A 15,807-nucleotide genomic window follows, 5' to 3' on the forward strand; every position below is an offset into this window, starting at 1 on the left:
CAACACTGACGAATTCACCTGTGGACAAAAAATGAAGTAACTGATATCCAAACCGGTCAGTAAGTTTGGAAGCATAATATTGAACAACTTTTCAGAGAGCGTAAGCGACGGAAATTAACTAAACAGCAAGAAAAGTACCTAAACTTTCCGCCCTGGAATTTTATGGTAAAGTGTAATTATTAACTTACGTGAAATTGACAGCATATTTATACTACAGTTTGTCTATTTCTAGTGATGTTTGTGTACGTGTTTATTTTTCGTAATGGACTGTATTTTCTGTGACATTTAGCCAGTGAACCGGTCGTGTTTATGTTTGTCACTACCACCGTGAACTCGTCACCCCGTCAGTCTACCGTTTGACAGCAGTGCGACATTGCCAATTTTTTTACGTGTGGCTTGTAGTTGCAGAGGGCGTTGCTGTAACATGAACTGTTTATTTCGTGTATGAAATGTAAATTTAACGTTGAATCCTTTTCTTTAAAAGGTGAAAAGAGGAATTGTTCGAAAAAAAAAAAAAAACAACAATCCGGACGAAAGAAAGGATCCTAAAACATGGCTTGTCCGGGAAAAGAGGACGTCTGGTAGCTCTAATTGTCTTGTTGTCGTAGTTAGCTAAATTTCAATACTTTCTTTTTAATATTTGCCTAGTCATCTCACCTACCTGGACGTAATCCTTGTAACCAACAATCTTTACTTACTTCTAAAAAAAAAAAAAGTGCTTACTGCAATTATTTGAAACAGATTTTTAATTTTTTGACTGTTCCTAATCTCAAGAGTTGTGGACTTATTTATTTAACCGTATGTTAATCACGTAGATGGTAGAATGGACTAAGCGTTAATGATACTCATAAATATTTTGAAGAATGGCTCTCGGTTTATGAATGGAAGTCCCTGACAGAGGTAGTTAACATTGTCATTTTAATTCATCTCTTCTGATAATGCATGGATTACAATTTTTTTTTTTTACTACGAGTCATCAGAGATCTTCTGTTTAGTTGATTTTCAGAATAGCTTCGTTATATAATTCTCCTTTCTGATCGTTAATTACTTCGCTCTTAACGTTATATTTCTGCAATAAATGTAAGAAAAATATATCAACGTATTATATAAATATATCCGGTTCCGGTTTTAATGACGTATCAGGAAGTAGCCATCTTGCATGCATAGTGGATAATTTTGTATTTGTGTTGAATACATCTGTAACGAAATTAAAATGAAGAAACGTAGGGCATTGCGACAGTTTCTTTCCGAGCATTTTAGAGACTGAAGCTGGACTGTAGATTTTCAAAGCCCTTTTTTAAAAACCTGTCCCCTACAATGTATATCCCATGAGCCGATGAGAGTTAATGGTGCTGCATACCAGAAATGTCTACTTAGTTGAATGTCACATTACTGCGGCAGTTTATTTCGTTTGATAGGAAATAAGGCACTGTCCGTCTTAATGACGGGCTCTACATTGTTATGTAGAGAAGCACGCACTAGTGTGTTCGCACAGGTTTTGCTGTTAACAAAGCTTTGAGGTCAATAAGTATCTTTTTGAAATATAACCTCTCAACATGAAGAAACTCTTCTCGAAAATAGAAACAAAAATCGACAATACGGCGAAAGAGCCGAATAGTTATGTCGGAAAAGTATTTGTGGTTGGACGAGTAACTGTCACTGTGGAAGATGTATTGGCAGAAGGTAGGTTATTGTTATTTTTCTTAAAATTGTCCGAATTTAGTTTGCACGAATATGAAAGTGACATTCGTAAATTTTTAGTATCTGACGACCAGTGACTTTCAGAAGATAGTTACTGTAATTATTTTTTCAAATGTGAAGTACTATTTGAGCGATTTGTGAGTGCTGTTCGTTTCATTTCAGTTACATAAGAGAGTTACCAAAACATTTTCTTCTCTAATCAGGACAACTTTATAAAAACGTTGACATAGCCCACTACCCCTTTCTATGCTTCAATTATACCATAACGTTAGACCTACGTACGTCATATTGTCACTCACTTTGCGGTCCTGGCTTTTCACCACAGTGTCTCCTTGACGAAAGGTTACTCTCTATCATACCCTAATTTTTTCTGTTATAATAATATTAATAGAGCATTAAGTGTGCTCATATACTACAAAACAGGTACATATTTTAATACATAGGAAACAAACTTACTGCAGAAAACTGGTTGTGCGAATGTGTTTGAAACCCATTAATATATTTGAGTACCCTGACTTTGTTTAGAAATGGTTCAACATTCTTAATTTTGTCACAAAATTCACCACATATAAGTCCAATATATTTTTTTTTTTTTTTTTTTTTTAAGATCATTAAACCTTTAACTGTAGGTTTTAACATTTTACCTAATTTCTTCAGACTGTACTTTGATCATAATAGAAAAGAGCCTTTCAACAGGAGCTCAATACCAGACAGACATCAAAATTACTCAACAACACTGTTGAGATTACCCCCAGAAATATTTTTATTTTTGAAATGACATTTCTATTCATTTCCGTTTACAGTTTAAATCAATATCAATATGCTGTTACAAATAGTAGGGAACAATGGCAGGAGGATGCTCAAAATGAGGAGATAAAGGCAGTTTGATTTGGAGTGGTCGTTCCGCTGACCCTTCGCAGGTGAAAAAGCATATATAATTGACGTAACATGATACTGGAAGTGACAATAGAGGAAAGGTTCTTCCTTTATATAGGAGAATAAAAAACTTAAGGTGTGTAAATGTGAGATTTGTGACCATTTTCTGTATTGCTATTGGCTGGCTTGGGTCAGCTGTCATGAAAACAAGTTTTTTTATTGACTCCGATAGAGCTCGCATCAAGTGTTCCCACAAGGCTGCCACCTGTGTTGAAAATAAAACCGCATTTTCAAATTGTCATGGCGTACTCTCGTAACCTTACTTTTTGTCACATTTTAGCAGGACTCCAGGGATACTAGAGGTCTGTTGGCCTCATCACAGCTCTAATCTGGAGGATTACACCCCCAGACCCCCTTTGCTTCCTCCCGTTGCCTTGGTCTCCATCTACTTCTCTGAGCCTCCATGGTCAAGTAGGCCTTCATTATTCTCCTATGTACCCTGTCCTCCTCCATTCGCCTAACTACCCCACCACCGAAGCTGGTAAAGTTTCTCTTGACCCTTCGCGGAAGATAGATTTAAGATACAACATGACATGGCTCGGATGTCACCACAGTGCACTATAGTCTATGAAACTTTTAGTGATACTTCGTTTTACGGGGGTGAGGAGTAAGGAGGGAGCTACCCCAGTTTCGGTAATACTACCAACTAAATGGAAATGAAATCTGAATTGAATCAGTAGTATGAACAATCAGTATGAATTTTCTAAACCATCGTTTCTGTGTATGAGATCTAGGTTGTTTCTGAGATGTACCTTATATATACTTTGCTGTGTAAATAACTACAGTACTTAACAGTGTTGCAATTATACCGCCAGATGTCTCATGGTGATGCATAATGGTTTCATACTTTTTGTGTCAGAGGTTGCCGATACGAGTCTCGAAGAAAAATGAGGTGTACTGATTCAACACTAGGGAACCAAAGTATCACTAAAAGTTTCGCGTACTGTACACAAGGTTGCCGACGTAGGAACTAGTGACAAGACCAGCCTAGTGAAAAGATCATTGCCCTGGTTTGGTTAGGTCTGACTAGTGACAGCACCAGTGGGTGACAATGGCTGGACACGGTTTTTTATGATTTAAAGATAAGAGGTGCGGAACAAAATGAAACCACAGAGGTAGTTAAGATAGATGATAGTGGAGCCGCTTGTTTAATTCGCAGGAACTTGCAGACTGAACGCCTTCTCTGTAGGAGAAATAAAAGAAGAAGATTATGGTTTTAGGAAAGACAGATTGTTTGACCTGATCTTTACATTAAGACATGTGATGGAGAAAAGATGGGAGTTTGGAAAAGACATAGTGATGACATTTATTGACATTGAGAAATCGTATGACAGTGTGCCCAGAGAATTGGTATGGGACACATTAAGGTAAAAACAAGTTAACAGAGTGGAAGTGCAAATGATAAAAGCTATGTACAAAAATTGTGTTAGTAGTGTGAAGACTAATATAAGAAAAACAAAATAGTTTAAAGTTGAAGCTGGTCTCTGACAGGGAAGTGTACTATCCCCCATACTATTCATCATCATGGACGAAATTCATAAGAACATTAAACAGAGGTTGGGAAGACAGGCAACAAAAGCCATGTTGTTTGCAGATGATATAGTGATATGGGGTGAGGATGAAACGGAAGTGCAAAAAACAAGTAGATGTATGGAATCAAGAGATAGAAAAATTTGGGATGAAAGTAAGCACAGAGAAAAGTAAAACAATAGTGATGACAAGGGGAAGGAAGGAAGGAAGGAAGGAAGGAAGGAAGGAAGGAAGGAAGGAAGGAAGAGAAAAGATAAAATTGAATGGAAACATTCTGGAAGTGGTTGAAAATTTCAAGTACTTGGGAAGTGTGATCACAGAAGATGTAAAGACAACCAAAGAAATTGGGAAAAGAATACAACAGGCAAACAGCTTCTACCAGAGTGTAAGGGGAATTTTGTGGAACCAAGATGTCCCAAAGAAATGTAAGAAAGTATTATGTTCAACCTATTATGAACACATAAACCTATGCAGCTGGTTCGTGGACTACAACAAAACGAGAGGAGAGTAGAGTACAGGCAGCGGAGATGAAATTCCTAAGAGGTATCGAGGGCACCACCAGAAAGGATAGAATTAGAAATGAAGAGATAAGGAAAACGACAGGATAGAAACAACAAAGCTAAAGTGGTATGGGCATATGATGAGAATGGCAGAAGAGAGAGTGCCAGAAAAAGTTTTTTCGAAGGAGTTAACAGGAAAGTGACCACGAGGAAGACCCCGAAAGAGGAAGACAGATTTAATGTGGGAGTGCATAGAGGAGAGGGGAGGAAAACCAGGAGATGTACTTTGAAAAGGAGAAGAGTGGTGGAGAGACAGGCGGCGATGGAGTACAACCCGACCCGGGAAGCTGGAAATCGGAAATGAAGAAGATGATGATCTTTCCTCTGTGTACTGTTGATATAGATTTTGATTCCCATAGGGAAACTGAAATATTTGTCCCGAATGTGTAAATTTATGATACCAATATACATGGTCCGTTATTGGACATTATAAATTTTCCAGCTAACTGATTCCTGGTTGCCAGCGTTTCGCCCTCGTGTGCTAGGTTGGGCTCGTCAGTTGGTACCTAGCACCCTATGGGAATCAAAATCTATATCATATGATAGCCAAGCAGGCATCAATTTTTGGTAAAGAGACAAAGTCTCTCATAGTGCATTGGCACTGCCGGTGGCTCCAAGTAGCCTACGCAGTGGCCACCATGGTATGTAGGTGTGCTAGGTACCAACTGATGAGCCCAACCTAGCACACGAGGGCGAAACGCTGGTAACCAGGAATGAGTTAGCTGGAAAATTTATAATGTCCAATAACGGACCATGTATATTGGTATTATCTGTGTACTGTCCTGTACATTAGTTATTGCTTGGAGTAATTTTTGACTTTTCTTTCTTTTGCATATTAAAAATTGCCTTGATTTCATCATTTCCTCCAAGAGTTTGCTTGTCTCCATCATGCAGTTTGTTGTTTGTAGGCCTTTCTGTGCTGTTTCTGCCTGAATGTTCCTGTATGCCACCCATTTTCTTTATTTTTTTCTGAACCTGCTTATTGCCTATCCCTTGGAACTGTCTATCCTACCAATGTATTTTCTCTTACTTTCCTCATCCTGAAGATTTTCTCTCTGTGATACAGACTACTATCTCTGCCTTACATAGGTCACTGGAGCTCAGGTAGCAGTGTGCACCATCCTAACAGATTCCCTTAATTCACAGTTATGATGCAGTCTATTACCTTCCTAAGTGTGGTGGTAAAGAGCCTTCCACTTTGACATGAGTACAAGCTCTCTTGACACAATATAGGCCTTAATAAGTGATGTACAGGGCTTAATCAAAACAAACATTACAAGACACAAAGAGAATAATTGAACTATCAGGTCTATACAATAAACAGAACTATTAACCCTTGACTTTCAGGTGAAAGCAGATTGTGGACAGTAGTTTAAAGGCACACCTTCAACTGCACAGTCTAAACGCATATGCCTGTGATGTCTTGTTTTTTTTTTTTTTTTTTTTTTTTTCTAACGGACGACAAAACAGCCTTACAGCCAAAGGTAATTCTTCCACCTGTCACCCATCCACACGTACCAACCACCGTTCATTTTTTGTGAGCCCTTCCCATCACATTACCACAAGCTTCAGGACTAAGTTACCTCTGGCTCAACTTCAAAGACATTGCTGACCTACGGTTGTGCAGATATACTTGCACCTTGCAATACGTACCCATGACCAGTAGACAGTAATGATCACGGCCTTTGAATGTTAATGCTTGGCGTAAAATAATGAAAAATCTCTCTCTATATAAGAGTTTTGTCTGTACATTGCTTCGAATTTAAAAAAAGATGGTATTTCTGTATCAGTCGTGTCCACAGTAACGAGGAAATGCACTTTTATAATTTTCCGTAATTTCTGTGTCTGTATGTATGTACACGTATCGCGGGAAAACGGCTGATGATAATTTAATGGAAATTGGTATGCAAAGTTGGGGAATAAGTCACTATAATCTAGGCTATATATAATTTTATTCACGCTGAGTGAAATGGTAGTTTAGGGGAAGGCCTAAAATTTACATACATACATACATACATACATACATACATACATTATCATTATAGACTGTTATGTCTTTCAGTGTTCAGTCTGCAAGCCTCTGTGAATTTACTAAACGTCGCCACAATCCTCGATTTGCAACTAGTGTTGTGGCCTCATTTAGTTCTATACCTCTTATCTTTAAATCGTTAGAAACCGAGTCTAACCATCGTCGTCTTGGTCTACCTCTACTTCTTTTACCCTCCATAGCAGAGTCCATTATTCTCCTAGGTAACCTATCCTCCATTCGCCTCACATGACCCCACCACCGAAGCCGGTTTATGCGTACAGCTTCATCCATCGAGTTCATTCCTAAATTAGCCTTTATCTCATTCCGAGTACCCTCCTGCCATTGTTCCACCTGTTTGTACCAGCAATCATTCTTGCTACTTTCATGTCTGTTACTTATAACTTATGAATAAGATATCCTGAGTCCACCCAGCTTTCGCTCCCGTAAAGCAAAGTTGGTCTGAAAACAGACCGATGTAAAGATAGTTTCGTCTGGGAGCCGACTTCCTTCTTACAGAATACTGTTGATCGCAGCTGCGAGCTCACTGCATTAGCTTTACGACACCTTGATTCAATCTCACTTACTATATTACCATCCTGGGAGAACACACAACCTAAATACTTGAAATTATCGACCTGTTCTAGCTTTGTATCACCAATCTGACATTCAATTCTGTTGAATTTCTTACCTACTGACATCGATTTAGTCTTCAAGAGGCTAATTTTGATACCATACTCATTGCACCTATTTTCTAGTTCCAAGATATTAGACTGTAGGCTTTTGGCACAATCTGCCATTAAGACCAAATCGTCAGCATAGGCCAGACTGCTTACTACATTTCCACCTAATTGAATCCCTCCCTGCCATTTTATACCTTTCAGCATATGATCCATGTAAACTACGAACAGCAAAGGTGAATGATTACAGCCTTGTCTAACCCCTGTAAGTACCCTGAACCAAGAACTCATTCTACCATCAATTCTCACTGAAGCCCTATTGTCAACATAAATGCCTTTGATTGATTTTAATAATCTGCCTTTAATTCCATAGTCCCCCAGTATGGCGAACATCTTTTCCCTCGGTACTCTGTCATATGCTTTCTCTAGATCTACAAAACATAAACACAACTGCCTATTCCTCTCGTAGCATTTTTCAGTTACCTGGTGCATACTGAAAATCTGATCCTGACAGCCTCTCTGTGGTCTGAAACCACACTGGTTTTCATCCAGCTTCCTCTCAACGACTGATCGCACCCTCCCTTCCAAGATGCCAGTGAATACTTTGCCTGGTATACTAATCAATGAGATACCTCGATAGTTGTTGCAATCCTTCCTGTTCCCTTGCTTATAGATAAGTGCAATTACTGCTTTTGCCCAATCTGATGGTACCTTACCAACACTCCATGCTAATTTTACTACTCTATGAAGCCATTTCATCCCTGCCTTCCCACTATACTTCACCATTTCAGGTCTAATTTCATCTATTCCTGCTGCCTTATGACAATGGATTTTATTTACCATCCTTTCCACTTCCTCAAGCATAATTTCACCAACATCATTTTCCTCCTCCCCATGAGCTTGGCTGTTCACAACACCACCAGGATGATTTCCTTTTACATTGAGAAGATGTTCAAAATATTCCCTCCACCTCTCCGGTGATTCCCTGGGTTCTATTATGAGTTCACCTGAATTACTCAAAACACTGTTCATTTCCTTTTTCCCTCCCTTCCTAAGATTCTTTATTACTGTCCGGAAAGGTTTCCCTGCTGCCTGACCTAGCCTTTCCAGGTTGTTACCAAAATCTTCCCAGGACTTCTTTTTGGATTCAACAACTATTTGTTTCGCTCTGTTTCTTTCATCTACGTACAACTCCCTGTCTGCCTCGGCCCTTGTTTGGAGCCATTTCTGATAAGCCTTCTTTTTACGTTTACAAGCTGCTCTCACTTCATCATTCCACCAAGATGTTCGCCTTTTCCCATCTTTACACACAGTTGTTTCTAGGCATTCCCTTGCTATTTCTACTACAGCATCCCTGTATGCCATCCATTCACTTTCTATATCCTGAACCTGCTTACTGTCTACTGTTCGAAACTTCTCACTAATCATATCCATGTACTTCTGTCTAATGTTCTCGTCCTGGAGATTTTCTACCCTTATTCGTTTGCAGACAGATTTCACTTTCTCTACCCTAGGCCTAGAGATACTTAGTTCACTACAGATGAGATAGTGGTCTGTATCATCGAAAAATCCGCGAAAAACTCGTACATTCCTAACAGATTTCCTACATTCGAAGTCTGTTAAGATATAGGCCCTAGTTTGTTATGGATCTGGTACCCCTGGCCTCCCATTTGTAGCGGTGAATAGCCTTATGCTTGAAGAATGTATTCGTAACAGCTAATCCCATACTAGCACAGAAGTCCAGCAAACGCTTCCCATTCCCATTAGCTTCCATATCTTCCCCACATTTACCAATCACCCTTTTGTATCCTTCAGTTCTATTCCCTTCTCTCGCATTGAAATCGCCCATTAGCACTATTCTATCCTTGCTGTTGACCCTGACCACGATGTCACTCAATGCGTCATAAAACTTGTCAACTTCATCCTCATCCGCACCCTCACATGGTGAATACACGGACACAATTTTAGTCCTAATTCCTCCAAATGACAAATCTACCCACTACATTCGCTCATTTACGTGCCTAACAGAAACTATGTTCAGGCAATGGTATTCCTGATAAAGAGCCCTACCCCAGACTCTGCCCTTCCCTTTCTAACATCCGTCAAGTACACTTTATAATCTCCTATATCTTCCTCGTTATCTCCCCTTACCCGAATATCACTTACTCCTAGCACATCCAGATGCATCCTCTTTGCTGACTCAGCCAGTTCTACTTTCTTTCTTCCATAAGCCCCATTAATATTGATAGCTCCCCATCGAATTCTATTTCGTTCGTCAAGTTGTTTCCAAGGAGTCCCTCGCCTGTCAAATGGGAGTGGGACTCCGTTACTCCCATAGGTCCGAGGCTTGCTTAAAATGTTCTGAGCTCGGTAGATTCATGAATCAGGATGCTACCCTACTTACACATAGTCCAAGTGAGGATCTCTCCTCTAACGGGTTATGGACCACCGGTGGATTGTATAGTCCTAGCCGCCTGAGCACAAGGAGGGCCAGGACTCAGAATATGTCCAAGATGCCCACTCCCATTCCATAGCAACTGGTATCCCGACTCTCAGGACCACTTACTAGGCCACTCAGCCGTTGCCCATGGTTCACGAACTAGGACGTGACTACAGTATCCCACAAGCAATTCTCAAATATTTGTTATTAGTGGTCGTATCTTAATAAAATTCAGTATGCAAAGTCGGGGAATAAGTCGCTATAATTTAGGCCATAAATAATTGTATTCACGCTGATTGAAATGGTAGTTTAGGGGCAGGTCTAAACTTTTAATTCTCAGATATTTATGTTATTAGTTCTCTTATCTTAATGAAAATTGGTAGGCAAAGTCGGGTATAATTTAGGGTATAAATAATTGTATTCACGCTGAGAAAATTGGTAGTTTAGGGGAAGGCCTAAAATTGAATTCTCAAATATTTATGTTATTAGTGGTCGTATCGATAAATACTACATAAGTATAATTTCCGATCGTTTGTCTTATTTTTTGTTACTAAGTCCATATCAGCGTCGAGTCATGAGAAAATGGGTACACAGAATTTAACGAAAATCGGTATGTAAAGTCGGAGAATAAGGAACTACAGTCTACGCTATAAATAATTTTATAAGACGCCCTAATATCACAGAGTTGAAAGAAAACTAAATGTGAAGGTCTACAATATAGAAAGCTTATAAAATTTATCAACAATAACATTATATTGACTGTTGTTTGTTGTGATCTGTTTTGTGTCTTCTGTTGCCACTCATCTCCAATAGATAGGATTACTGCTGCCTACCGATTATTTGTTAAATTTCTTTTACGTTGCACCGAACGATGGCGACGATGGGATAGGAAAGGGCTAGGAGTGTGAAGGAAGCATCCTTGGCCTTAATTAAGGTACAGCCCCAGCAATTGCCTGGTGTGAAAAAGGGAAAACACGGGCTGCCAACAGTGGGGTTCGAATCCACTATCTCCGGATGCAAGCTCACAACTGCGCACCCCTAACTACACGGCCAACTCTCCCGTTCGTACTGAGTGTAACAGCCTGCCTGAATATTGGCGGGAAGTAGCTGGGGAGTTGATAACTTTCTTCTTTCGATGCCACATTCCTCCTTCCCCACCCCTCCTCAAAGCCTCACAGCAGGACGTTCTACCGCCCTACCTACATCTGGCGCCGTGCTAACTGGCCTACAATGTGTCGTGCCCTGGAATGCCTTCCCTGGAGTCTGCTCGAAATAGCTGATATCAAATCAGCTTTTGGCCTGCTGTACGACTGGCTGCAAGCTGCAATTAAAGACCTCCTACCTGCGCAATGGGCTACTACCAGCAAATATCAACAATGGATATCACAAGAGACCAGACTGATACTATTTAATACGAAGAGAGCTTGGCGCCTGTGGAAGGACTTCCCTAACCCACACACTCACAATACCTTCGTTAAAGTCCGCCACCACGCTAGGATTATGGTCAGAAGAGACTACAAAACACATAGACACAATCACTGAAAATGCCTGCAGCAATCCCAAGTGCTACTGGAGTCTCATCAACACATGGAGAAGGACTGGATTCCTGTCGGCATGTACCACAACGATGCAACAGCAGACGGTGCCGATCGCAATGAACTGTTCAACAGGTATTTCTTCTCCAACTTCTCCCCTCCCTTACAAAACCAACCACTCCCTCCCGTAGGTACAGCTTCAAACAGAACCCTATCAAGCATAACTACCACACCAAGTGAAGTTCATAACCTTCTTCAAACTCTTCGTACCAACAAAGCTACCGGTGCTGACACTATAGGTCCTCTTTTCCTAAAAAGATACTGCCAGTACTCTTTGCGACCCTCTTTCTAAATTATTTAACAGATGTTTCGTTGTGGGCTATTTTCCTATTACCTGGAAACAGGCAAATATTGTTCCACTTCTCAAATCAGGCAACAAATTTAATGTTTCATCTTGCCCACCAATTTCTATTCTTCCTGCACTATCCTTTATCTTTTAAAAAATTATACACCAGCGTCTCCTCGCATTCACTTTGCCGTATATCTCAACCAAGCAGCATGGTTTTCTACCAGGTGGCTCTTGTCTAACAAACCTGGCCACTCTGCATAGCTTTGCATCACATGCCATTGCAGCTAAATCACAGCTGGATATTCTGCTATGTAGACATTTCGAAAGCTTTCGATTCTGTAGACCATACTCTGTTGCTCCATAAACTCTTTGAACGATTTAATATATATGGCAGTCTTCTGACCCTTCTTGCTGGCTTCCTACATAACCGTTGGCAGAGAGTGGTAATATCAGGCACTTCATCCTCATGGTTACCAGTCACCTCCGGTGTCCCACAAGGCAGTACTCTTTCCCCCTTGCTGTTTTCTTTGTTTATGGATGATCTGCCATCCGAACTCATCGAAACAGCGAATACCCTACTCTTTGCTGACGACTGCAAGATATGTAGGGAGATCAGGAATCCAGCAGATGCAGCTCTGCTTCAGACCTCAGTTAATGCCCTCTCGAACTGGTGCCGTACTTGGAAACTTATCCCCAATCCACAAAAATGCAGCCACATGATGATAACACTACGTAAATCTCCTCTACCGACATCATATTACGTATGTCAAAAACATATCAGATGTAAGGCTTTTCAGGCGTTTGCTCTATTACCAGCGTTTTGTCTTAGGTCTGACACTAGACTCATCAGAGTGGGATGTGTCAGACCCTACCCACTGCCGCTGAGGTGTATGCAGGTGAATATGGTTAACAGAGCAAATGCCTGAAAAGCTTTACATCTGATATGTTTTTGACATTTTTGACATGCTCTATTGGTGAAAAATATCTAATTCCCTCCATGGGAATTTAGAATTTTCCATCATATTACCTACTCGACAAGCCCATCACCGTAGTTACGCAACAATGTGACCTAGCTGTAATATTTGATACAAAATTACAATTTAAGACCCACATAGAAACATATACAACCAAGGCTATGAAATTACTAGGCATTCTCTATCGCTTCACAGAAATTTCTGACCCCATTGCTCTTCGTCACTTCTTCCTCACGATCATTCAACCTCTCTTAAATTACTGCTCTCCGATTTGGACAACAGCCTCCCCCTCCAATACTAAGCAGTTAGACCGAGCAGTGTCCTTCTTTGCTGCAATTGTAGGGAACAGAAACCCCAACTCAGAAATCTCTCTACGCAGCAGGTATTAATGGCAATTAATATGTCATCGCTGCACATCAGGCGACCGGTAGCTGACCTGAGTTTCCTCCAGGGGATCTTTAATGGGCATTACCGCTCAGAACATCTTGTCTCACTCTTCTCTCTCCGTGTTCCTTCCCGCTGCACCAGAACCAAAGACCTTCTCCACATTCCCCACACTCAGCACTCAATATTTCAACAATCTTTCCTAATCCGCCTCCCAACACTCTTTAACAATATTAATAGGAGACAAGAGCTTGATATAGCATCAAATAAAAGCATATTTGCAAGGGGTGTAAATAGTCTCTTAAAGATAAGTTGATGTGAAGGGATTATACCGTCATCTTGACCCACGACGACTTGGCTATGAACATGGACATTCTCATGGTTTTCGATTTGGACCGTTGTTATTAGTAGGCTGTGTACCTGATCTTGTTATATTTTGTTATGTTTGTTAAATTTTATTATGAAAGTTTACGTTTGTTAAATAGTCTGTTGACAGTAAAAGTGAAATTTGTTCAGTGAAGCTGTATCTTGTGCTTTGTGAATAAATAAATAAATAAATAAATGCCATTTCTCTGGTTCATAAATTTTCTGATACTACCGGTACTGGTACGTAAGACACTGGTTCATCATAGCATTCGAGCAATTCAATCTCTACTCTGAGGCACTGATCGGAATGAGCAGTGTACATATAACGGAATAATGGCAGAGGTGTGTTCACGGCTGTCTGCGGCGTGGTCCTTCCAGCTCTGGAACTTTAGACTGTTAGATCGGCACCGTAGTACTGTTTGTTGAAAGTGAGAAAATGTGTGGTTTTTCATTTGGTGGAGAGTTTTATGTGATAACATTGCTTTTAATCGCTACATTCCTACTGACGTTTTTGTAATGACTTATGTTGAATTCAGTTAGGAAAACCACGAAGTCTGTCTTTCTGAGAATCCCGTAGCAAAGCACGGGTACATCAGCTAGTTGTATAGTCCATTATGGCAAACCCACATTCGAGTGTTAAGGTATTAAGTAAAGAATTGTTGGTAAATCTATGACAGCCAAGAACACGAATTGCACAACATATTAAATAGTCCATAAACAATGTACATATATCGCAGAAACATTGTGGTTTGATGCTATAAAATTAAAAGTTGAAGATGAAATAGTCACAACTTTGAACACAAGACAAGGCTGATGATGACCGTGACCTTAGGTCGAAACTAGTACCAAATAAATGTTTCATTTGTAATGTAGCCCGCATTACAAAAATTTTGTATTGAAAAAGTGGAACTGTTAAACTAAACTTTTAATTTTATAGCCTATGTAATTAAATAATGTCGCCAGTGACGTAACGACTCAACAGCTGCGTAGGTTTCCTTTTGCATAGACGAGTGTCATTGTTCAGATTTGTTTAATGTCCGAGAGAAGAATACTGTGGGATGTCCTTCTTGACTCAAAGTCGCGACTGTGGTCTTAGCCACATCATTCTTAAGAATTTGAAGGCTAAAATTGCTTTTTCCGAAAGGAGAAGCTGATGTTTTACCAAGAGAAGACTAACCTTTTCGGAAAACCTCAGCATCCGTTTACAGTGATAAGAACAGTTAGGTCTATAAGAGGTCAAAGACAGTTAGGATCAGGTTTGGTAGTCTTGTGTTCAAGTGTGTACACTAGCAAGTTCTCAGTTTTAATGGAAAATACACATTACTTTCCATTCAAGGTTAAATTGTATTTTTCAGCAACAGCTAGAAATTTCTCCAAGTTCTTATCATGTTCAAGTTGACTTCTACATATTGTTGTATCATCAGAATACGGGAATGTGACTTCAAGGCGTTAGTCTTGAATAATTTTATCATTTACCCTGCGGAAACAAGGCACTTTCTGTCCGCGAAAGGAATACAAAGAAAATTCTTGCCGCATGCCACAAAAGAAGTATAATGTTTATCTGAGTCCAGAACGAGAGGCTTTCTGCCAAGGATCCTTGTCGTGTTAGACCAATGGGTATTAGCCTCTAGCCAGGACACGTGCAAACTAATAAGTGTTAGCCCCTCCCACAACAAACATAAATTTCCTTCAAGAGTTAGTATCTGCTAACGATGCTCCTCTTGGCACTCTCGTGAACTAACAACAAGAGAGGATCACCGCCATCAGCACTCTCTTGAAGTAATAACAAAGGAGCATCACCCTGCTCTGAGCCTTTATCTCTATACTCTCTGCTGCGGTGCCTTAATCAACATCATGGTCACTTCCTTCCCACTCCTAGCCATTTCCCATCCCATCATCGCCATAAAACGTAGATCAGTGTTGGTGCATTGTAAAGCAAAATAAGATTATATTACAGTATACACTTCTATGAATATTGTAGTATTCCTGATAGCAGTATTACTGTTCCTCCTGACTTGAAGAAATAGAGAAACTAAAGGATCAGCACTCTGTTATCTCAACTGGAATTACATCAGATGGGGAGGAAGGTAGATAAGTAACACTGTTATTTTTTGAGTCTCATAATGCCACAACATCCAAACTAGCCACGCCTCTTTAATACCCAATACCATCAGAGGTACGAAAACTGGCTGGGTGCCACATTGGTAGTTTGTCATGAGTTGGATGTGTGTATCGACAGGTATCTTAAGCGGACCCCAATCAGTCATTGTTCTACATTTAGGGCTGTTGTCCAGATGGCAGTTTCCTTATCACTTGTTTACCTAGC

General features: G+C 40.1%; 1 protein-coding gene across 1 annotated transcript in view; it reads left to right on the top strand.

Annotated features, from left to right (window-relative positions):
• The first annotated feature begins 1,179 nt into the window (after window positions 1-1,179).
• Nak (Numb-associated kinase) overlaps window positions 1,180-15,807 on the top strand; it is a 330,611-nt gene continuing 315,983 nt past the window's right edge. The window contains exon 1 of the mRNA XM_067152785.2: window positions 1,180-1,683. Coding sequence (XP_067008886.2) covers window positions 1,557-1,683 — 127 coding nt within the window. The 5' untranslated portion in view covers window positions 1,180-1,556. The remainder of the gene's footprint in view (window positions 1,684-15,807) is intronic.

Source organism: Anabrus simplex, chromosome 8 (genome assembly GCF_040414725.1).
Source record: "Anabrus simplex isolate iqAnaSimp1 chromosome 8, ASM4041472v1, whole genome shotgun sequence".
In the NCBI taxonomy this organism is placed as follows: domain Eukaryota; kingdom Metazoa; phylum Arthropoda; class Insecta; order Orthoptera; family Tettigoniidae; genus Anabrus; species Anabrus simplex.